Source organism: Ptychodera flava, chromosome 5 (genome assembly GCF_041260155.1).
Source record: "Ptychodera flava strain L36383 chromosome 5, AS_Pfla_20210202, whole genome shotgun sequence".
Taxonomy (NCBI): Eukaryota; Metazoa; Hemichordata; class Enteropneusta; family Ptychoderidae; genus Ptychodera; species Ptychodera flava.
This window is the reverse complement of record NC_091932.1, coordinates 17,184,035-17,210,440: the sequence shown is the minus strand read 5'-3', so window position 1 is coordinate 17,210,440 and position 26,406 is coordinate 17,184,035. Positions and strand designations below refer to the sequence as shown.

Genomic DNA, 26,406 nt, shown 5'->3' with positions numbered 1-26,406 from the left:
AGTATTGACAGAACTGGTAAGTACTTTGTGAAGGGACGTTGACATTCACGTCCGTTTTGTCATCAAACTAAAGTCTCGTTATCAGTGTTACTTGACGAGGTCAACGACTGCTGCAAAAAATCACAATTGGTTATCTTTTTTATGGGAGAGCTATTCTGTCATTCGTCAGTTAGTCTGAAGTCTGATAGTCCGCCATCCAGTCAGTCAGTAAGCCAGCCTTACTGCTATTCAATCGGTCGGTCAGTCAGTCAGTCAGTCAGTCTGTCTGTCAGTCAGTCTGTCTGTCTGTCTGTCTGTCTGTCTGTCTGTCTGTCTGTCTGTCTGTCTGTCTACCTGTCTGAATGCATTTATGCATTTATGCATTTGTGCATTTATGTATGTATGTATGTATGTATGTATGTATGTATGTATGTATGTATGTATGTATGTATGTATGCATGTATGTATGTATGTATGTATGTATGTATGTATGTATGTATGTATGTATGTATGTATGTATGTATGTATGTATGTATGTATGTATGTATGTATGTATGTATGTATGTATGTATGTATGTATGTATGTATGTATGTATGTAATTCAGCTGGCCTGTTTATGATATCTACATGTATGGATAGTCTTTTAAGCCTGTACCACTTCTTGTCTTCTGCTTTATAAGCACTGTCGCGCCAAAATGTCCCTTGAGAAAAACGCAGACGACGACACATTTCCGAGGAATTTACTTCTAAATCGTGAGACTAATGGAAAATTTTCGTCTATTGAATAGTACTCAATAAAAGTAATAAGTCAGTCAATTAAGGTAAATGTGAATGGTGTTAACATTTACTTTGAAAGTAGATAAATTGCGAGAGAAATTGCCCTCGTGAATAGATGATGGGAAGAGCCTAAACGTTAAGTCATTTACAAAGCGGGTTTGATAAAAAGGAGGGTTGAAGTAGAACATTGCGGAATAATCTTGTAAATGTAAAAATCAATGTCACACAGTAACGTATTTATTCACTCGAGGTAATTGTAGGAATTCTTGTATTCAAATTTGTATGTTGGAGCTGCGACATAGTATTGTATGACGGTATTGCAAACAGAATATGAACTCAATAGGAATTTGTATGATTTCGATGGCGATCCGCCATTGATTTGAAAACGACATTTAAGCACATTTCTTAAATCTTTGCCAGAAAAGTTAGATGTCAAATGATCATGACAAGCTTAATGTGTTAAAAGTTCAAAACTGATAAGTGGAAAGACAAAAAAATAGTGGGGACAAGTTCATCAAGATGGGGGGGGGGGGGAGAAAGTACCCTGATTGGTTTTTCAACGCAGTTATATCTTACCGAAAATCCAGATTACGACAAACCATTCCGAGAACGACACGTTAAGAATTGAGTTCGGGTCGCCAGAGCGACACGACTTGGTCGAGTCGGCCATCACCTCATTATGATCATCAGCCCGGCCGAACTCCATGGCCTGAAGCACCAGGAACACAAGGAAGGCCAGGTTCGACGCGGTGTAGCAGACGAACTTGACGTAGGGGATCGTCAGGAGTTTGGATATCCTAGAGTGAGGGGACACGATGTAGAAGAAGTTAAGGAGCGGGAAGCAGATACCCATCACTATGGTCAGGATGGAGCGCTTCCAGCTGCTCTCCTTACGCCAGCCAGGAAGTCCCTGATACCACCGTTCAATCAAGTGCTGCTGGCAATGCGGATGAGCGACAAACTGTAAGAAAATAAATTATTCTGTTGAGTTGCTCGGACAGGTGGTTAAGACTGACCTATGGTGGATGTCATTCGTACAGTCGGATGTGCTCAATCCCTTCACAAGACTCTGCACCACATTACTCGTTTCTGCAGATTACCTATGTGTAATTTTGCACTTTCGTTGCAAGTTGCGTGTTTCCTGTGTATGCTGCCCTACTTTTTTATTTTGTTGATAATGACTGCTATTTTTGTTTGTAAAAATTATCAAGAGAAGCTATTCTTTTCAGTTACTTATTGATACTACTCCTCACTTTATAATGTACGGATGGCATCGATCCTGAAAAACCAGATGCATGCGAAAAATAATTTATACATTTGTGGTGTAACGGGGGTCTCATTCGGAATAATGAGGAGAAAATCTCTGATGAAGTAAACAACTAAAGAATATAGCTTTGAATGCAAAAAAGAAGGTTAGAATTTTGCTTGCACCAGATTTCGATGAACGGCTTAGTTAGCTGTCGCTACGCAGCCAAGAATTTGCAATTGGATCAAGAGACGTAAACCTACGGTGCAATCTCCCATTGCAAGGAAACGACTACAACTGTTAAGTTAGAATGCGCCTCAGGGACAGATACTCGGACTCCAAAAGTTTTACAACATTCTTTCGGCTTTAGCCCATCACTTGTGGGGGCTCATTTTGAAGCTTATGGAGTACTTTTGTAAAAATCTTGAATTTCATTTTCCTCCATAGAGATACCACAGAGATGGCGGCCATTTTGTTTCTCTTGTATCAACATTTGCGCAGTGACCTCCTCGATTTTTATTGTTAATTCAAAAGGGATTTTTTTTAGTGTTTGCTTCAGGAAAGTTTGAGCAAAGGGTAAAGTATTTAACTTTCGAGGAGCAAAATACCCGAAAAAAAACACTTTGACGATATATCGCATAACAGTGCTCAGATCAAATGACCTATCTGTCATAATCCCACTTTGAAAGCCGATGACATCGGTCGATGGTTCATAGATTCCTTCCGGATCTTTTCTTATTAACATTAGGCAAGCCAATATTTATTTATTTATTTATTTATTTATTTATTTATTTATTTATTTATTTATTTATTTATTTATTCCTAATACAGTACGTAAATATCTGAAAGTCATGCTAAAGGCTAAAGCTATGTTGAATTAAAAGAAAAATATTTCCGTTTTCAGTTTCTTGGGCATAGATGTTAAGGTGTGAGAAAGTTATTCTGATTGGGCGGACGGCAGTCTTCAATCATTTTGTCAACTCAGCGATGAATAATGATCCCACACTTAAAACAGCTAATACCGTAGGAAAATTATGAATTATGTGAAAATGCTGTTAAGGGGAGGGGGCACCTGCATCTGAAAGGGTATCAGCGTCAGTGACATACAGCTTTGGAACTTCTGACTTGTCTCTCGATATTTCAGTCGGAGGTTTGCAATATATAATAATTGCTAACTGAGGAAATAAGGCCCGAAGGAAGGCAGTGTTGGATTGTGGCTTGACCTACATAAGATGACAAAGTCGTATCTCAGAGCAGGGTGAAAACAAGTTCAGACAATAAATGATTTATCGCCAAGGCTGATGTGAAAAAAATTGATAAGATAGACAAACTGGATCTCAATTAGGTTAGAGCTTATCCATTTATTGCGTGGAACGCTGATGGCGTGATATGTCAGCCGATATCGTCAGGAGACACGCGCAGTACGGTGCCTTACCAAGCACGTCACAGTATTTTGGTCGAGTGAAAACACTACACAGAAATAAGTTGTGTTTTCACTGTACTTTCTCTTTCAGGAAATACAGTATACCTACTAGGGGTTTCGACGTGTCCTGTTATGAAACGGCATTTAGGGCAGGCAAAGCGTCTTGTATAAGAAAAAACGCTTGTTTAACTGGCCAATTTTTAACACGACGTCGCTGACTTTCACGTAATGTTATGGCTTTATCTGAATTAGACACATTCGTTGCAATCTGTTGGATCTGGTGTTATCACTGGTCAAAGTTGGATTTATTCAAATGACATTTAATTTTCTCTGGGCGATGATTTTCTCTTTTTTATGATTTTGCCATCCACTATCAATGTATTGTGTAAATATGATATTCTTGAAAATTAGTCAATGATTAATTTTATGAAATTACCTTTTCCTGTTTGCAATTGATTGCCTTTTTGACTTTGCTAGGCTGTCCGACGTACTTGTCACCGAGCATCGCCCACTCCTCGGGATCGTGATTGAGCACGACTTCCTGCTCCATGGAGTCCCGGATGTGGCCGAGTAGGTCGGCGGCGAACTGCTCGCACTGATTGGCCAGCTCCTCGTACGTGTAGCGGAACTCGTAGTCGCTCTTGCTCAGCTGTTGCAGGCGGAAGCTCAGCTCGAAGGCGGTGTTGATGGGGTCCTCGCTGGTCAGCGAGATGAACGCCTGGCTGGCCAGGGCCCGGTAGACGTTGATCATCCCGATCGATTTCTGCAGGGTGAAATCCTCCGTGTGGAAACAGTAATAGTCGGGGTCCTCGATAGTAACGCCTTGATCAAGAAGAATTTTGATGATGTCATAGTTATTGTGATGCGCCGCTAGGATAACCGGTGTAATGTCAGGGTGGAGATCGCCATTGAGTGATCGACAATACAAATGTTCCTACAAAGGAAAAATACCATTAATTTGAATCCATTAAAGTTTCTCGCTATGAAATATTGTTATTTATTTATTTACTTACTTACTTACTTACTTACTTACTTACTTACTTACTTACTTACTTACTTACTTACTTACTTACTTACTTACTTACTTATTCATCTGTGATTAAATTGATTAACAATAAAGGTCATTTTTGCGGTTTTTCACGGTTTTATCCACGAAACTATTTCTGCATTGTGTATACTTTAAGTTATGTGTGTTACGCTCATCTCTTGTCAGTGTCTAGTTTCTAATTCATGGTATGCACTCTCGCTCATAAGCAGTGGCGAATTGACCTAATCTGACATCATAGTCACCATCAATGGATTAGTAACATCACTCACTCGAAGTGAGTCAGACGCGAGTCACTGGTTTCCCAGGTATTGACTTAATATTTTTAATCCGCTGATGATGTCAACAGATTAGTCAATTAGCAGATGCCCACGGAATAGTGAAAATGATAGTCAACTGTGTCATGCTGGCATACAACTATGGTATTTCACTTTTACTGACACTGAACAACTACTACGCCTATTAAATATGAAAACCACATAGTGACAAAAAGTACGCCTCTGAGGGCAGGGGCTAGATTATGACTTACACGCATGGGTTAAAAACCAGCATTGTTCCTTAAAGGTATAGTATTCGCCTTGAAAGTGAAGATTTAAACTTTGCTTTTTTCCTCGATGAAACTTTCAGCCATACTCTTGCAAAATAAAGAATGAAAAATTGAAGTCACCGTGCAAAGTTTGGTACAAGAGAAACAAACTACCTGACTTTTGCCGATTCTTTTGCAATTCAAAATGGCCGCCATCTCCGTGCGGACTCGAAGGGAAAAACTAAAATTTTTGATTTTCGAAAACCCAAAAGGATAACAATTGTTCTTACTCCAAAAACTCTAAATGAGCCCTATACTACAAGTGTTAGATCAAAAACATATTGGAAAAATTTGAAATTTCAACAGTCGTCTAACAATGCAAGTGGCTGATATATATTTGAAAATGGTGCTACGTCACAAAATATCAAGTCTTTCTCTGCTACTATGCAAATGGGGTCGGCGTAAACTTGCGTAGCGCTGAAAACTCAATAGTTTCACAAGTAAAAAAAATCCTTGCGGCAACCGTGACGGAAAGCATAGTTTTTCTAATAGTCTTGCAGCGCATTAGCTAACGCCACAAAGACTAATTATAGCTACGATTCAACCATTATTTGTGCTGCAATTGTGTAACAAGGTAATAAACGGAACGGCAATTCATTATAAGATAAAGATATTGCCAATTAACAGAACGCTGTTTGGGGGCCCAGTAAGGACAATCAGTAATCGGCGGCGTCTGACTTGAAGATGTGTCGAACTGGCTAAATATAAATATCACACTTCTAGACCGTATAAAACACTGACCAAATTTTCACAATTATATGCCATCGTCATGTCCAAGGTGACCCTCGTCTCGAAATATATTCTTAAAGCTTTGCTTAACTTTCTTCGAAGAATCTTTAAACTGTTTCCTTTCAAAATCAAGAATACAAATCCTGGGTCACCTTTTAAGCGTTTGTTGGACTGGAGAAATAAAATTACCTGAGATTTACCGATATTTGTTTTAATTTTAAGATGGTCGCTGTCCGCCGTTTTAACGCAATACTTGGTGATGACAAAATTTTCTACTTCAACAAAAAACAGACGATGGAAGTTAGAACGTCCGTAACCTCGAACACTCGCTGTCTCCAAAAGCAGCATATCAAAAAAGTTTTGTAAACGTTTAAGTGTCCGCATTAATGTACCCAACATGCATTATTCACAGGAGTCACAAAATACGTCAAAAAAGTGAAACTTCCAAATGCCATAAAGTATGTCTCTAATAAAACACTCTCTAATACAAAGTTAATTGACGGAAATTAATGATGAACTAGTAATCAAATGTTTTGTATCCAAGGGCGCAAAATGTTAATTATCATGTGCCAAAGGGGGTCGCAAATCTCATTACTGGCATCAAAATTAAATCATGGATGTGTGATATCTCGATTCTCATAAAACCATCAATCACTAGGCCCGACTGTGAAGGGAATGGTACTTATTTATGTGCGCAGGAAAGTGTAGTATTAGGTTTGTTCTGCGTTACAAATGTAGGGAAATGCCCTATGATGTTATATAACTTTGTATCAGTCTTCTGGCAAACACCACGTGACAAATTGAATCAAGAGAAAGTAGGCGGTTGTCAGTCTTGTGTACAGGATTTTTTTTTCACCTTGACGAAGGTCGTATGCACTGCAGCACCTCATGCACTTAAAATCAATCGATATTACCAGGTAAATCACGTAGACAACATCCTTTCAAAGCTGCTGGTCTATTAATGTTCCTTATTGGAGATTTGATTTTGAAATTATTTGATACCATTATATGGTTTGTAATTTCTTTTTTTCGAAAAGGAATACTTCATAGGGAGTAGACTGCCCATAGGATCGTGCAGGGTCAGTTTAATCCAGGAATATGCAGGAAAACGCAGGATTCGACATAGTACCTCTAACAAAGGACTCATTTAGAGTAACCATGTTAAAATTATGCCGCTATAAATTTCAGGTAATCTATTTCTCTAGTTCCAAACTTTGCAAGGTGACCCCTGAATTTTATTATTGATTTCTGTAAGAGAATTGTTGAAAGTTTCATTCGGGAAAGTTTGAGCAAAAGTGTAATGTCTTTAACTTTCGAGGTGCATACTACCGTAAAACATAAGTTTGGAAAAACATTCATTCTTAACATTTTCTTTCTACTGTTCTTGTCTATCTTCAGTTTATATTTATAATTGTAAGGAATGTGGTAATATTTTTACGTTTTGCATGGTCCTCAAGACCTGACCGATTTCATTGTTGCGCCAGTTGGAAAAACCCAGACAAAACTTTGTTATTGGATGGGTCATCGAGGAAGTTGTCCATCCTGCTTGGGAGATTTGAGATAAATATGTACAAAATCTAAGCCGAAGTGGTCAGCAGGTGCCTTTCAGTCATGCGTCATAAGCCGACCTTATGGATGTATACTTACAGTCAAATTGTACTTCCTTATGTGATCGCAGAGGAGTTGTACACCGGCTGTGAATTGACTGTCCACCGCGTAGAGTAAAGAGTCTTCCAGCTCCACGCCATAGTCCACCAGCAGTCGAATGATGTCTGAGAAAAGTGACAAAATGCATTATAACCTTTACAAGACATGAATTGAAAGTTTTAAGAGATAGTGAATCTTGAGATCGACTTGACATTCAGTGATTTACAACTCAGGAAACTGCAACAGATATAAGTTGTGGTCAGGTATCGAGTACAACTAATATCAGTATCTTGCAGCAAGTCTAATAGGACCTACAGCCAGCAATAGCAGGAACATTTAATTCTCTCGGTTTTTGTCCTAGAAAATATTCACATATTTTTTCTTCTTCGCCCTCAAGTATGTTTCAGTGAAATTAATACTGATAACCTTTAAACACAATTGCTTGTGTACAATATGCTGTGTTGTTGTTGTTGTTGTTGTTGTTGTTGTTGTTGTTGTTGTTGTTGTCGTCGTCGTCGTCGCCCGTCGTTGATTTTGTTGTCATTGTCGTCGCTGTTGTTGTTGATGATGATGTTGTTGTTGTTGAAAAAAGGAAATTTCAAATCTGGATTAGAATTCGTTCAATATCAGTAATATTTTACCTTACAAATATGTTGTATAGCGAAGATATATTGAACATACTAAGCAATTCGTTATTTACGAAAAGAAGAATATTATTTGAAGTAAAGACATCAAAAGTTGCTGCTAATAGGGCTATCAGTTTCAGGAACAAAACAACTCAAGAAACAACTCGATTCAATTGTTAGAATATGATTAAGTTGGACATTGTTGAAACTGTGTCAACAATATGCACTTACATGCGCTTTATATCATATCAGTATATTGATGGCGCAAATTAAATACCAATACTAAGATCTGATTGGTCGAGACGTGAAAACAACCGTGTTACATTCGCTATATAGTACATTCGGAACACGCCCGAGCTCCCAGCTGAAGAAACATTCGTTTTTGACGTATGGCTTGCCCGAGCAAAGCTATATTCTCCGGATTCTGAATTGTAGATTATATGATTTGGGATATTTTAAATCTAATGACGATGTTGTTAAGTCACTAGCTGTGCGAGCCCATAGCTATATGATAATAGGATAATATCACCTCCTCGAACAAAGAAACCAAGAACGGTATATCTGCATATATAAGTCCACAGAATTATGACATTAATAGATCTCGTGATGGTTTCTTTACACTAAGAATTTTACGGATTGGAAAAATGAACACTGTAGGCCGTAGCCTCACCATGCTTTTAATGATTAGCACTTTTTGCGAAAGTTTAACGACTGCAGTTCATATCTGTATAATTGCTTTTTAAGGGATGCAAAAATAACGACAAAGTTAAAAGTATTTCAGTTTTATGAGCATAGTGGAAATAAATGTTACTGTCGTAACCAAATTTTCCTGAAGGAATATCGTACTTAGACATTACTTAACACAGAAGTAACTATACCTTTTTCATATCCATCGACCAAAGAGCAGTTTTTTATTGTGTTTCGCGTTATTTACGAGGCACTCCGGAGTCAGGAGCGAATTGCGACATTCAAAAGTATTACATATATTTCACTGTCGGCTGTATATAAAAAAGATCACAAGCACATCGAGGTGATAAAGGGCATACTTATGATATATATTTATTTTTCTAACGATGAAAGATTTGTTTTCTGGCTTACAATAATTACAGCATGGAAGAAATACCTTAACAGGCCCACAAGACGTTCACTCGTGTATCAAATGCCGATGTGTCAAAAACGGTATGATCAACGCATCCATGTGATTAAAATCTTGTAAGCGAGTGATGCAGAAAATGTTGAAGTCAAGAAGAAAGGCATAGATTACATAAAGTTACAAGGCAGCCATGAACTGACATTGTTGAGAATTGATGCATGAAATATTGCTCGTAAATGTTAACAAATGCACTACACGTTTCACAATACCTTTATGACTTAAGCGCCAACAGCAAGAGCACCAATGAATATTACTGAATGAGAGCAGTCTAAAATATCTTAAATATGGCAAGAAAAAAACAGTTATTATACATTGACCGAAGGGGATAGAATGAGAACTGCAAATGGAGGTTGCGACGGAGGGCAGAGACGGAAGACTTATATCATTAAATGTTCAAAATTTCTATAATCTTTCATCAACACAGAAACACAAATTTTATTAGCATATCTGTGAAGTGAACATAATTATTTATAAAGAAGCCGCTATTTGAGTTCAGACGTGTACAAATTACAAAAGTCGAAGAGACCCAAGCACGATTCCCTTTCGCTTCCTATTAACGTTTGTTTATTTCCCTCACAGCTGTTCCCGGAAAACGCACCCGTGATCGTAGTAATGTTCCACGTTCGGCATGCCTGAGAAAATTCCTTAATTTTGCGAAATTAGCAGGCTTATCCATCAAATTGACTATTTCCGAAGGTTTATTATGAAGTTATCGCTCTGGGATGAGGCTTTGTCATCGGAATAATTTACTGTATTTCGCCAGTGTCTTCTAAAAAGTCGCCTGAGATGAAAATTTATTGATATAATATTGGAAAACACTCAAGGGATATATATATCCTGTGATATACGGATGGCAGGTGAGCTGAAGAGGCGACCTAGGCGATTTGATTAATATTTTAAAAAGAACAACACGACAAGTCAAACTATCCATAAGTATTTTGCAGAGAAAAATATTATAATAGAAAAAGCATCACAGCGAATCTTAAGAATAGGTCCTTATATTCCTCTTGTACGTCGTCAGCGTGCTCTCAGATTCTTAGCAAAACAACACCAGATATAAGATGTTACATATATATTTAAAGTGTAAGGTTATATCATGGTTTCAACAATGTTGCATTTCAAGACAATGATTCTCATCATATGAGTGTCATAAAATGTTAGATTGGGCAGAAAGGCGAGAGCAATGTTCAATTATGAAGAGCTATATTTTGAGTTTCGTGACTTTTGCAGTCGTTCGTTGTTTTTGTTTGCTGATTAGCATTTTATTTGTTTTCAAACAAATTTCCAAATATAGATTTTGGCATAAGTATCACATACGGGCAATTTATACCTATAGCTATATTTAAATGGAAAGTAGCATACCAGCAGAAAGTAGTTAGAAGTCATAATGGCCCTGCCTAGAAAACATACGACAACAAACGAAAGAGGAGTAACGTGACACTGTATTCAGTTCAGCCATAGAAAGACTCATTGTGCGCATGCACAGTATTGGTCCCAACAAGGCTGACATTTAAGCAGTGTAGCAGTGTGTTCCATGTTTCAGGTCAATTTTATACAAAATGACAAAATTGAATAAAAAAGGCAATAGTCAATATGCTTTAGATTGAAACACGATTGATAATTGACAAAGTTACATTCGCATTATCGTTCGGGTGATGTTATCAAAAAAGCGTTCGCTCAGTCTCGACTATCACGTATACGTCAACATTTTGCTTGACTGTAATTGCGAAATCAATAAAACTAAACGTCATCTACCGTCACAGGTACTGCAGGGTACAGCATCGCTCTGTTCCATGGAGAGATAAAAGGCGAAGGCCATGGGCAATGCACTTAAAGACTGAGTACACATGTGGATGAAGTCATCGATTGTATTGACCTTGGCGATGTCACTAAAAGCATTTGATTGATAAGGGAGGGGACTTTAAAACAGCGTAAACATTTTAACACAATTCTTGGACAGGGCTTGTAAAATGCTTGCTGCTGGAAAGTATGTTCTTTATGGCTGTGCTTTTCTCAATATCAAATAACGATACTGTGTATGACTTTGAACTGATAAATATGCATTGGCGTGTAAGCATTGTATTTAACTTTCAAGAATATATCATCATAGGATCGAGAGAACTGTACGCTCGCAAGTAAGACGAATAATCAATGGGGTGGTGCCTCGGAGTAAACGTTGAAGCTGCCTCACTCTTTCTTATCTTATTTAACTGAAAAGATGTGAAAAGTAGCTTCTTACACACCGCGTTCTGAATGCATGAGACATCATTGATTGTTACAATTTTAAGCCATTTTGCAATTTGTTCCAAAATCATCCTAAAAGGATCAAAATATCAATTAAGATGACATCATTTAGTACGAAATATTCATAAGCAACTGTATTGTATGTAAGCAAGTATGACAAGATAAGCAACAACCAGTGACGTAAGAGAACGTTGAGATGGCGTCAAACGCTGCTTCAAGTGTTGTTTCTAAGCCGTTTAGATCTAACGCTTGATTTTTTTGATTATTTAGCTCTTTTCAATTGATCTTCGGCTGACGTTGTACGGCCTAGACTTGTTCGCATCCGACAGTGCCAGTGCCCAGAGTCGTTCCTAGTACATACCAACTCTGAACCGTGCCATATGGGTATAACTACACGTCCATTTGTCTTGCGGTTCCTTTTGATGTGGCCTCCCAGCCGCAATTCGTTGCTGTTTTTTTAATGTCTGTAGCAATCACATTCCAGACATGCTTGAATTGATTGTGATCAAACTGGCACAATTACAAAGCACTTTTACGACTGCATTCATATAATTTTTTCGTAAGTTGTTAAGTCGATATTTTGCCAATTGTCAAGCGGACTGTGCGACACTAATTTGAAACATGGCTGCCAGGGGTTAAAATACACACAAAATTATCTAGGAGAAGCTACGCTGAAGATGAAAGAAACTAATATATGTACAATCGTATGCTGTTACCTTAGTTTGCAAGAGTAATAAACCACATTAAATTAAACCTAGAAAAATCCCCACTGACATAAATTAGCCTGACACGGAGCTTTCAAAACTAATGAACTTCCAGATGAACGTTGGCCATAAAATAGATATTGATCATCAGCTCATAGATTATCATGAATGTTATCACAAAAACGTCGTCTGCAAAAACCAAACACCACGGATGTCACTCATTGACTTGACCCACGGAGGAGAGGCAATGTTCAATCGAAGACAAGTCACGATCTCATATTTTACTTGTATGAATCCAATAAAGTCAATATACAAAGGTTGACACATCGTTATCTCTGTCAAAGCGAGGCGAATTGAGGGAAGGAAAGATAATTTAATTTTAAGGGATCGTAAAACCTATTTACGGTTTGCTAGCTTTGCTTGAAGATCCCGTACGTTCAAACAGTTGAATAATAATCTTCTATGTGCAATAAGTATGTATCCCTGTATGCATATATATATATATATATGTGTGTGTATATATATATATATATATATATATATATATATATATATATATATATATGTGTGTGTGTGTGTTGTGTGTGTGTGTGTGTGTGTGTGTGTGTGTGTGTGTGTGTGTGTGTGTGTGTATATAATATGTGTATGAGAGAGAAAATAGTGATAGATAGATAGATAGATAGATAGATAGATAGATAGATAGATAGATAGATAGATAGATAGATAGATAGATAGATAGATAGATAGATAGAATACATGTATAAGTACTATTGTGGGCATTGCATGGTACTTGAGTTTAACTAGGCATCAATATTTTACATGCTGGCAGATGGTGCAATGCGAAGTCAGGCAAACATAAATGTTCACGTGGGGGCTTCATTAATTTTCATACCATATTACACTGACCCTGAGTGCAATGAACTTGATGCAATAATTCTACATTAGTATTATGTTGAAATAAATTACAACTTCAGCTGTATCTGATAATAACTTCAAGGCTACAATAAATGTAAAGCAGAAGACGTTTTCAGAATTCACAATTCTATGCATGCAAATCAAGGACACTTTGTACGGGACATTCTTCAGGTAATATATCACCCCCAAATCGCGCCATTTTCACAAAGTTAAGTATTCATATAGTACAGTCAATCACAAACAAAATAGGATGGGTCCATATCCCATGATTCATAGGAAGTTAATGGCATAATGATTTTACTCATAGCAAGTAAGAATAAGGGAAGGTTCTTATATTTCAAACAGCACAATTGTAAAAAAAAATACAGCAGGTAATCTTCTCAGAGGGGAAGTCACGCTCTTTACCTTTTTAAAAAGATGTTTACAACGATACATAAGCGACGCTTACGTTGTTTTCTGCTGCTACTTGGACAATATGAGGACTAAACATACAGACATTATGCCGTTTGGAATTGTAAAATGTTTCCTGAATATAATACAAAGCTGCGTTCAAACAACTTATCGATGGAACCAATCGATCAGTCAATCAAATCACACCGTGCAAAAGGTTATTAGCAAACATGTTATTCTTTAGGACCCAAGATAACAATGCTAAGAGGCAAAACTGCGAACAGAATACCAACGATGTACTCTCAGTTACAGCATTTTCATACTCAACTCCTTCATCGTGTATCAGCTTTGCAAAGAAATGTTCATAAAATCTTGGAGAATGTTAATGAAACAGTTTGCTTATTAGACGTAACCGTATCCAACATCTAAATGGAACCAGAACTTCGTGTACTAGAGAGAAGGTCATTCTTAACCGAGTGTACGGGAATGATACTAGACTTCATTCTACAGAGCAATAAAACCATTTACATTTTATCGACGACTTAGTCCAATAGATAAATATTTCACGTTCTGAGAAAATTTATTGGCTATTTGTAACCATTCACATTCATTGAAGGAGAATATCAAACAGGTTGATGTTTACGGTGCTAATTCAAACTCAGACGTGACAGAGTGGTCGAAAACTGAAACACAAAAAGATGTTGCAATTGATCAATTAGAGGCAGCCCTGTGAGAGAGCTGCGGTCAACCGCCAGTATTAATTCCAAGCTTCTCAAGACGTTCGTAATGTTTTAACTTGCCGTAGAATGAGCCCTGCATATAGATATTTGACTCAACCAGTGTTTTCCTCGTCTGCTCTTTCTCTGGACTCACTTTAAAGCCAATGGAGTGAATGTTCTTTTCACATGTTTCCATAAAAATCGGAATTCCAGCTTTTTCGTCCGAGTTAACATTGGGTGAAGCGGGCAGTTTTAATTTTAAGAGTCAGTAGATTTTGCGTAATTTTTTTTTCTCAAGAAAATTATCTCGCTGGCCTTGATTTATAGACTTAATAGCGAACGGGAGAGCATTGTTTACCATTTATCGTCAGGAAAGTTTGAGCAAATTTAAAGTTGACGACATTTTGCTTCGATGAGCCGAGTATTTTATGATTATCGTTATTCGACTTTTATTCGACTATGAAAATTAGCTTATTTTCCCGTACATCTTTGAAAGTACGCTATCTCAGTTCATTTTAGTCAGCCGCGGAAACATTAATAGCACGTGCACGTTTGTATGCAAGCACCCATATTTGAGGTAAAGCAGGGTTGTGTTCAAATGCCACGAAAGGTAGACGAATTTGTCTTTCTGTGTGGCCAGCTCCATATGCATTTCCAGCCCTAATCGACAGTGACGAGTCCCAAGTGTTTGACTTCCGCGGTTTATTCAAGGGATATAGACTTCATTACTGTCAACCATTTCTTTAATCAAATCAAATCCGTTGACAATAGCCTTGTTAATGCCAATTCAATTCAGTGACGATTTTTGCCGAATTAGATTACAATATAGGGAAAGCGTCCGTTATAAACATAAAAACCGTTCATTTTCGACACCTTGCAAGCCAATAAAATTTGAATACACCTGTACAGTTGTATGTATGTATGTATGTATGTATGTATGTATGTATGTATGTATGTATGTATGTATGTATGTATGTATGTATGTATGTATGTATGTATGTATGTATGTATGTATGTATGTTGTATGTATGTATGTATGTATGTATGTATGTATGTATGTATGTATGTATGTATGTATGTATGTATGTATGTATGTATGTATGTATGTATCAATCTATCTATCTATCTATCTATCTATCTATCTATCTATCTATCTATCTATCTATCTATCTATCTCTCTGTCCGTCTGCCTGTCTGCCTGCCCGTCTATCTATCTATCAATCAATCAATCAATCTATCTATCTATCTATCTATCTATCTATCTATCTATCTATCTATCTATCTATCTATCTATCTATCTATCTATCTATCTATCTATCTATCTGTCTGTCTATTTAAGCGAACATCAGTTTCAAGAATTACTAAGTTCATAAACGTGTTTTACATGTGACAAATTAATTATTACAATCTTTTAATTCGACTCACGAATTTGGGTTTTTATAAACGGCGAGCGATATTTTAGGGAACGATTTGAAGGAAGTTAGCTGTCACGTGATGAACCTAAGCTTTCGAATCGAATCCCGGCCGCCAAAATCACCAACCAAGTCTTCACTGTTCGCTTCTCCTTTGTAAAACGTTGAAACTGGAAAGAACCAGCGGATGTTAATGTTTGGAGCGCTCTCTTCATCAGATTTACAGCAAGATGCATTGGATTCTACGTTCAGCTGCTGGTGGCATAAACGTTCCAACAAAAGCAATGACATAGTCAATGCAATATTGCTACTAAAACTTCGGTGCTTATCTACCAGCGATATATTTTGTCGGACTCTCTTTTCTATTATTCGCGCCAGAATTTTACCCTCAACAAACCCATGATATCGACTACATATTACGCGATGAGCGGACATAAAAATTAACACCAACGCAGATACTAGCAACAAGTCATAACGTGCATTCCGTACAATACAAGGCTTTTTTCGCGACCACACAACACTTTCTCCTCCACGTAATAAAACAGACAGTGGCATACATTTGACTATGAAGGCTGTGTACCTTGATAAATGGCACGGCTATTTTTTATTATCAATAGACGACAGGGAGTTAATATCAATATATTTGGCCAACCCAGGGGATGCAATGGTGATAGATATATTGTCATCGACGAGGCTACCATCAATACAAGGGTATTAGCTCCCGAGGCTAGCGAGTAATTGAGATCGTTGCCAAAGCAGTTGTATTCAGGCTATACTAACTCATCATACAGTACCATACCCTAAACTATGATATAGGGAACTTTACGGGTTCTGGAAATTAAACGGGCTGGCCATTATTGAAACTGTGACGCATGCAAAACTCAATTCCTCTGTAGCGTGTCTGCGATGGGATGCTTTATATCGCGATTCGTTTCCGTCTGTCAAAATCACAAGAACAAGAACAGTACAATGCGTCATGAAATCAAATTTTGAAAGAAGCTGTTCCATTGAGAGGGGAGGGACGGGATCCATACAAGAATCATGAAGGCAGTCACTTAATGGCATCATCGGCCCTCTCGTTATGCGTGACTGTTTAGCGCCGAGGGCATGCCAGAAGTCTGGTGAGCAATCATTTTTCAATATCACCGCTCGCTGGAGGCAAATATCAAGGCAGGAGATTCCCCCGTAAAAGTACTGTAGGGCATGGACCTTCACTCTTAACTGTGATGTATGGATCGTTTGTTAGTTGTCACGTGATTTGTAGTATCGGAGTTAAAGGTGGATCTGGGTGGTTCGTTATATCAGACAGACACTCTTTGTGTTAAGGAAATATCTACACGTCTGTACACAACCGTTTGTTAAATCTCGCTGCGTTGGGCTAGTTGTTGTCCACTATACAGACTTTATATCACCGTCGAAAATGCTTTGCAGTGTTTTCGCCATGGACTGAGACTTCATTCCACCCCTCTTTTTATAAAATCATAATTTCACGCAGACAATTATCTCGTTTACCTTGAATGTGCTGACGATAAAATATTTTCTCTAAACATCTGCACGTTTATTGCACATTGGTTTTTCAGAAACTACTAATTTAAATAATTATCCTTTATTGTAGATTAATTGTGACTTATTTAGGGCAATGGAAAAACAATTTTGTTTGAAACGTAGTCCTAAATAGTACATATTATAGCTCCAGTAATTTGATCACAAACTCTGACTATGGACAACAAGCTGATAACCTCTTTTGATCTTAAATGCGATTTCTCCATCAAATTAAACATATTTTATTTATCGGGAAGGTATAGATATAAATATTATTTTATTTTATTTTATTTTATGGGACTGGATAGGGGTAAACGAAATTCTAGTGTGGCAAAAACTAGCCCTTAAATCGAATGACGTAGTATTTGTTGTAGATTAATTGTGACTTAGTTGTATTCATGATTTTTATTCTAGTGAGATTTGCAGGATAACGTTTTCACCTCGTAGAACCTCCGGTCGTAAGCTGTGTGCTTTTATCGGGTTTGAAAGGCTTAGCCGACATTTTTCCCGTGAGTGGGTACCGAAGGTTGCGAGTTCCGATCCCACAGAACGTTACGTCACTGATTCACAATTTTCTCCCATACACTTGAGCAAATCGTCTACGCCATTTTGTGCAAATATGGAAAAAGCTATAATGCTATTCATTGCGCAATGAGCAAAAAGGAGTGATGAAGTTGACATCGTATGACTGATCTATCGCCGTAATGCAGTAAACACATCGTTAAGCAAATTTTCAGTTTCAATATTGATAAGCATGTCGAATATTTAACTGATCCTCATTTAGTAAATAAAATGACTCGGGTAACTTAAGACTTTTCAGGCCAATAGCAATATCAATAATAACATCAGAAACCGACTCCCACCCCCGATCCCCCACCCCCTTGAGCTAATCGTATATTGTAAAAGTACAGATGGAAGTTGTAACCTGTAGCTAGCAAAGTCCCTTATGGGTGCTCGGAAATGCCCCGATGCCACATTAGTGCAAAAACCAACAGAAATATTTACGACTATGGGAGCTAAGTGATACAATCAGCCTTCAGCTGTTAGATTGGTACAAATGACACTGACATATTGACCTACGAAACTGCTTGCCATGTGATTGATTTCACCGGCGTGCCAGTGCTCAGAATAAACTACCTGAAACAAGTTGCACTGTTGCGTTTATGTCATTTGACGCCCAATGAAGTAACACGATATCGCCCCATTATCTACTCGGAGGTGATGGAATTTCACGCCCTTCGTGGGCTCATTCATTACTTGTTCGTGTAAAAATATCAAGAAACAAGATTACAAGTGATGTGATCACGTCATGTTTGCGGCACTTGAATGCTTTATCACTATTAAACTGAAACAGCCGGCGCCTTTTATACAAAGTTGACAAAACATGATTGCATGAGATGATCATATGTATATACATGTACCTACATACCAACTGTACAAAAACATTATATAACATAAATTGAAATGCTAATATGTTAATTTGAGTAGTATGTATGTATCTATGTATCTATGTATCTATGTATCTATCTATGTATCTATCTATCTATCTATCTATCTATCTAGTATCTATCTATCTATCTATCTATCTATCTATCTATCTATCTATCTATCTATGTGCCTATGTATCTATGTATCTATGTATCTATCTATGTATCTATCTATGTCTGTACGTACGTATGTATGTATGAGTCTATGTATCTATGTATCTTTATATAGGTATGTCAATAGTAATAGCCTGGAACATCGCAATTATGAGGTCTATCTGCTTCTGCAGATCTTTGAAATCGATTGTAACCGTTACAGTGAGGCATTCTATAAGGACATGTACAGAACATCATCTGAATTGATCGCTAACGTAGCAAACCGAGTCGACTTTACCGAATGTCTAAAACAATAGTGAGCTTTTGGCAAAGAAAGACGACTGGATTTACTGACATGACGTTTGCCATGCGAATCACCTAGCCGCCACGGAAGAGAAACTGTATAATTTCGCAGTTTTGTGTTTCCCTTTTTACAACTCAACCATGGCGTTTGTTTTCAGCATAAAATGAAGTCTGGCATTACAGTTGCCCACAAGAGAGAACTTTTTACAGTAAAACTTATTTAAATATTGATTACTGTCTTGGCTTGTACGGCTAGATTGATTATACTCTTGCCTGCTTTTCATTGGACTAAGAATGTATTAATATCTGTAGATTCTGCTACATTGACGGCATAAAGAGAATCGAATTTGCTAACATCTTTAACAAACATTAATATTTCATCATTTCCAAGGAACGAACTTGACATCACGATGACCTTGTGTTATGTTTATGTTCGGAATGACTTGCTATGCTTAACTTGGCCGGGTATATAGGCGATGTAGGATGTTCATTCACAAAGCCAAGGACAAGCGGTAATTTTTTGGCCGGCGGAAGAAAAACGATTAAAGAAGTACGCGCTTCGAAATGTAAAAGACGACGACTTTTGCGCAAATTTGCAGTAAGGAAATTTTAAACCATTCCCTTTCGCAATCAGGAATAAGCAACAGGGGTCGCCGAGCAGTTATGTAGTACTACAGAAACAAATTACCCGATGGATAAGAACACTTGAAATTCATAATGACCGCTAACCCTGTGTTTACTTCTGAAGAATTTAATTCTTCACTTTCATGTAAATAAGCCAGTGAACCTTTAGTTACTCAATGAGCGTCAAAATGAGCCCCAACAAGTGGTCCAGGCAGGCCACAGTATTTTAACCCTTTCACCACCATGGTTTGTCCCAAATCCATTGTTTTCTATGGTAAAGTTGGACCTGTATACAGGGAACTGGGGGTGAAAGGGTTAAACGTTAGAGAGTCTGAATAACAGTCCCAAAGGGACAGACGAAACAGACGAAAATAATTCTACCAACACGTCGATTTTAAGAGAAAGTGTAATTTTTAAACTCTGAGTAATGAAGTAAACAAACAGAAATGGATGGCTTGTTACATACGAGCACGTTTATGGCCACTGTTTTGTGAAGAGCAGGTTTTAGCGTCGACGCCATTTTGTAAACAATATGTTGGAAAGATGGACCTGTTGTCCTTCGCACTGTTGAGGGCGTAGGGTACTTATTTCCGCGAGGGCTAAAGTAACATCAGTAATTAGGCAGTAAACATGTCCTTCAAAGTCATAGGATCAGGCATTAAAATACATACTCACAAGCCGTGTTAGTAAACTGGAAGTTTGGAATTACATTGTATGGTTAAGAAGCTCAAGATGACGCCATTTGATTTTGCACACACAGTGAATGGAACACAGCAAAACAAAAATGTGGGAAGTTACTGCAACTGCCCTGCTAATGTATTGAAATTCGAATGGTTTTCTTAGTCAGTAATTTGAAACTCGGTCTGTACCCCCAACAATATCCTTCATATAATACGTTGACTAGTGCACGGAGGGACAACACATTGAAACTGTCTAATAGGGTTGTCTTGATGGAACCATAAACCCCTGGGTCTATGATGGAACGCCATGAACGTCGAGCCATACTCACGCCAACAAAAGACACGGACATGCCAGGAATGAGTAGTCCCGACTCAGTATTCCAACAGAGCCGTGGCTGTCAGTCATTGATCTAAAATTAATGGATTAATCAAGGTATCGAAATTACTCACTTCCATCACACGGTATCTCTGTGTCGGTAACATGTTCAACTTAATCATCCCAATTCATAAAGCATCGTTCATGCCAAGCATGGTCGGTAGATTTTGTCCGCACTGACACACGACACAAAAAACTCTTTTGTCGTGAAAGGAACATAAGCATGCTATTGTGCAAATATTTCAGACCTATGACAAACTTAATCATGGTCTTCTCCAACCTGCTATCTCTCCTCCTGAGAAAAATCCCGACACAACAAATAGCTGGCAAAGTGATTATTTTTCTTTTACCTCAAGCATAGACCAGACAGCGTCGTATACCATGCAGGGTTTCTTACGTGACTGAATTTAAGTAGCGTCTCATGCAAGTTAGAGGTTTGCAGATTCTAGGGACAGCTATATCCAAAATTAATCAATTTATGCACTGGCAGCCTGTGAACTCTGGTTTTGACGTCATAGTATTGCATTTGGTAATAAGTTCCCGCTCCGTGAAACTCCACCTAATTGCGCATGTGCAATAAACTGCATACTTTAGCATCGAGCTCCGAATACGTGATCAATGCCATCATACTGACAGAATAACTAGGAAATTAGAGTTACATTTTTCTCGTTTGCTCTATCATAGCAATAAATTCATAATTATTTTATCTAAATGCTCTTTGAATTCTTTCATGCAATTATTGTTATCATTAGTCTCGGAACGAGGATACAATTATCCTGCAAAGATATCTTGCAATTATTACTTATTTTGCTTCAAAGTGAAAATACGAAAGTCCACCACGACGCTTATGTTTTTTTATCTATGTTTTATATTATGGTTGATAAAATTTTTACCTTTGGGAAATTTGTCGCTCGGAAACCTTAATAACGTATACTTAATATACATGAAAATGAAAGATTAGTATAATAATGATCACCAAAATAAATAATGACGTGTTATGTTTTGCTACCATTATCACGCCATCTTTTCTTCTGTTTCACGCGACAAGTTTTCAAACTCTGGTCTGGACTATTCTTGTTCGTGCCATTTAAAACTTTATAAAAAAAACACGCGAAATTATTTGGGCCGGGCCCGAATGATTGAAACTGTCTGCTGGTGACAATCGTTGGCACGCAAGACATTATTTCAAGGACCGGTATTACCAGACGCGATCATCCGTTCATGCTAATTGCCGCAGAAATGATGAATTTCACGCGGTTCCTCATTAGAATGTAGCGGAACAAATTTGCAGTGGGCGACTACTAGATGATGTAAGAGTTCTTGATGTGTGAAGCAATTTCATTTTGTCGTGGTCTAGTCTAGACATCGTTAAAGCCGTCGTTATAAAGGGTGTTGTTATGCTAAGCTTCCGGGAAATGTCATTGGTGCCAAGATTTCATGAAAGTGCGAAGAAAAAATATACCCTTTTTGAAAGCAGAGTGAATAAATATAATCTATTATTCAACGATTTAAACAAATGTCACAGAAAATTTGAAACAATAGTTTATACAAATACATATACCAATCCCTTCGTCCAGTTTTCTCGTCGTTGTAAATTTTTGTTCATTGTTTGCGTAGACACTTCACTGAGAACCCTCCGAAAATGTCTCATGTGTGATTTGATCAATAAGCCTACGAATAGAGTGCACTACAACAAGTTGTACAAACAACAGAACTTACCTATGTGTCCATTCCGTATTGCTAACACTAACGCAGTGAAACCTTCGACATTCTTGCAGTTGACGTCGAATCCTCGTCCATTTTCAAGAGCAAACTGAATGGCCTTTTTGTCTCCCCTCTCGGCGGCCGAGAGAAACAACTTTTCCACCTTGGCGTGCTTTGACTTTGAGTACATATTTAAGCTGCGGACTGCCGCTTTAAGCTTGCAAACTGACACGAAGGGGTTGAGAGACGCACGGCTCATTTGGCACGTCTACCGCGCAGGAATATCCCTCTTCCGCTACTCTGCCACCAAGAAGACGAGAGGGCAGTCACACCGTCAAAGACGAAAGTGTAGGGTTTACCAGACCGAGGGCTCGCTAGACACACACAACATGTAGGCAGCAAAACTATTAGCCAGCGGCAGAGACCGGTCTTGTTCCTCCCGGGGCTGCTTTTCCGCGTCGAATGAAAATGAATTCATTACTCATCAAAACCCAATATTCCCATTTGACGATAGTGCACTAATTCGTTGTTATTACTTTCTTATCCTTATTAATGGACTATGCAAATGACCTGGTCCGCTGGTTCAACGCAGTTACCGCCGACATTTATCAGCTCGTGGGAAATCGATGACGGACGAGACACCATCTGAAATTTGCCATATGTACGGGTCTACTGCCTTACAAGACCTGTACGCGGAATGTTACAAGTCAAGAAATGGCGCGTACTTACTAAGTGGAAGTGTCCAACCCTTCACGCAGTCAGAACTATAAGCAAGGCGAGGAAATCATCACGCATGCGCTGCACAGATGAGAGAGAAAGTTCTTGCCTCGAAGTTGAAAGCCTTAAATTTTGCTCAAGCTTTCCATAAGGAAACTTTAAAACCACCCCTTTCCAAATCAAGAATAAAGATGTTGGGTCACGGTGCAAATTGTTTTACCAGAGGAACAAATAATCTAAAATTTACCGATATTTGAAATTCAAAATGGCTGTCATTTTGTGCTATCTTTATGGGAAAAAATACACTTTCAATTTTCGTCACGATGATGAAAAGAGGTTTAAAATTAGCCTACACAAGTGGTAGATCAGAATTTGCATCGTAAAATTTGAGAGTCCGAATATCTGTGCCCGATGCGCATTCTATATACCTTAAGGTAGTATGCTTCGAAAGTGAAATACTTCAACTTTTGCTCAAACTTTCCTCTAGGAATTTTTCTCTTTCAAAATCAAGAATAAAAATCGGGGGTCACCGTGCAAATTTTGGAACAAAAGAAACAAATTATCAAAGATTTACCGATATTTGAAATTCAAAATGGCGGCCATTCTTGGTGAACTCTATGGAGAAAAATGAAATTTTCGATTTTCGAAAAGCTAAGATGGTGAAAATTTGTCTTACATCCAGAGCTTTAAAACGAGTCCCCACAAGTGGTAGATCAGAAAGGAATTGCGAAAATCATCAGAGTCCGAATATCTGTCCTCGAGGCGCATTCCACCGTAAGCAATGGATTTTTTGACAATATGTGTTATCATGCATGTTCCTTTGTCGGTAAAACGACATTATTCGTCGAGTGTGACGTTAACCCTTTGAACCTGGCTCGGACATAAATGTCCAATGACGTCATAGAGTACCAGGGGGTCAGGGTGCAAAGGGTTAATCAGATTAACGATGGAGATTGCTCTCGATCAGTTAATACAGAAAATTACCTTCATAATCAATTACGCCACATTCGGTGTTTTTCCCAAACGGTATATTTGAACGATGCTTGACCCAACTGTAGGCCTACACCTCGTTTTGACACAATGTGATGGAAAATGCACAGATGTGCGCGCCCACGGAAAATAAGGCAGATAACGGGTCTTAGTAGGAGTACATGTAATGTTATTCCGAGGAAGTAGATTTACAGCTGTCTAAGAGAAGTAAGCTTTAGGACAGAAAGTAATCAGTAAAAAAGGTTTCTTTGAATAATTCAAAGGTATCATAGCCCTAACTTTATGTTTAATTGACCGAATCAAGCTATGATAGTTATAGGATACCGCTTGATACTCAATATAAAGTTCTTACCATTCATTCACCCGAAAGAAAACGACTATTTCAATTGAAAGTTGTGTTAGCTTAGTTTTTGTGCCATATAGAATTCTAATGAAAACAACGCTGAAAGATATTCTCGTGGACAAAATTAGCTAGGGAGTAATTTATTGTCATGAATTGTCAATGAAAAGGTGTTCATCGTGTGCCTGTCGCATATGACCTGTCTGACGTATCTTATCCTGGACCAACAGTCAAAAATGAATACATTACAGATAAATAAACACTTCGTCAAATCATATAATATATAAATAAATCGACCCAATATCAATGGTAATTGAAGAAAATTTTGCGTTTTACATCATCTGGGCATATGAAAGTTGTCGATAGAAATAATGAATACGGTATGCGAGGATTGAGGGAAGCCAAAATATAAAATGTGCTGAGTACAATGAATATGACAGACAGACAGATAGATAAACAGACAGACAGACAGACAGACAGACAGACAGAGTGACAGAGACATAGACAGAGAGAATGGCATCCGACCAGGTGCATGGGTCATGCATATTGTCTTGTCATTAGTGACAAACTGAAATATCTAGTTCGTAAAGAGGATGTGGTGAAATGCAAAATCAATAAATAATAAAAGAATACTTCAACTTGTCGACAGCACTTTTAATTTCAGCTTTTGCTCTACATTAGAATTGTATGACCTTTTACTGTTTGTGGTGTCGTCACTTTGAAAACACAATCGATAAGGAGTTGGGACTGATTCAAAAGAGAACAACTGTATGGTACTGCTATATGCTCATTTATTTTAAAAAGGCATTTACTCACCTAGGGGTCATGGCCATGATTGAAACACTAATTCATGTTTATTGTCGAATAGGGGACTGTGATCTTAAAGTGGATCAAATCAGAACAAACCAGCCGTGAAAATGGTCTCCTGGCGACTTTATCGATGCAAGGTTCCAAGTCACTAGCTGTGCTGTGGAATAAAAACTGCAAGCTGTAGTATGTGTGTGTTTTCAAAATCGTAAATATTTGAATAAACGATCGATCAGAACAAAATGTCGATACGTCGAGCGTGCAAGACATATTTAAAATAGTTCCGCTTCGATGACCTCTAGGTTTTGCTCTTCAAAGCGACACTTATGGTTGTCGAAAAAGGCGCTGCTTTTCACGCTATCTTTGCCCTTAAATGAGTTGATATCGCCCAGACAATAATTGAATACGTCTGGATATATATATATATATATATATATATATATATATATATATATATATATATATATATATACATATATATATATATATATATATATGCATATATGTATATATAAAGTTTACCAGAAACTAATTTTTGCGTAACATTTCGAATTGCGAGTTCAGACGTGTCAGATTTGCTACATTGTTAATGAAGATATGATGTTCATTTCTCATAGCACAGAAAACCGAATCATATAATTAGCAGTCTTCCCCATTATTGCCCTCATAAGATACGAAACAATAACACACAGTAGACAAAAGGCCAAGCTCAATCCATAAAAAATACATACGAACTTCTAAAGTAAATGAGTGATGACAGATGTTACATCATTTATCGAGCAGACATATCACATCTGTTCACCAGTCCATGGATGACATCTGCGATGAATATTTTCGATCGTAGAAGTGGTATCCCCGAGTAACTGAATCAAAAAGTTTGCAATAGAGAAGTTAATGAACAATTAGATATATGCAATACATGCTCTTCCGTAGCGAGTGACTTCGGAATTTATACATTAAAGGCGGGTGAAAGTGGAGTGTGTATGTATTAGCACCACGTCATTGAAATTCTGAATACAAGTTCACTCCCTACGAGGACCAAAAAGTTGTAACATTATAAAAAGAATCCAAGTGAAATTTTACATCGACTCAACAGTTTTGTAAGCGATAATGGAAGATTATTGGCATGTCTTCTTTAGACTAGATTC

General features: G+C 37.8%; 1 protein-coding gene across 1 annotated transcript in view; it reads right to left on the bottom strand.

Moving 5' to 3' along the window:
• Positions 1-23,110, bottom strand: part of LOC139133154 (short transient receptor potential channel 4-like) — a 51,493-nt gene extending 28,383 nt beyond the window's left edge. The window contains exons 1-4 of the mRNA XM_070699581.1: positions 22,420-23,110; positions 7,433-7,557; positions 3,862-4,359; positions 1,333-1,717 (exon numbers count right to left, since the gene is read on the bottom strand). Coding sequence (XP_070555682.1) covers positions 1,333-1,717; positions 3,862-4,359; positions 7,433-7,557; positions 22,420-22,663 — 1,252 coding nt within the window. The 5' untranslated portion in view covers positions 22,664-23,110. The remainder of the gene's footprint in view (positions 1-1,332; positions 1,718-3,861; positions 4,360-7,432; positions 7,558-22,419) is intronic.
• Between the last annotated feature and the right edge of the window lie 3,296 nt (positions 23,111-26,406).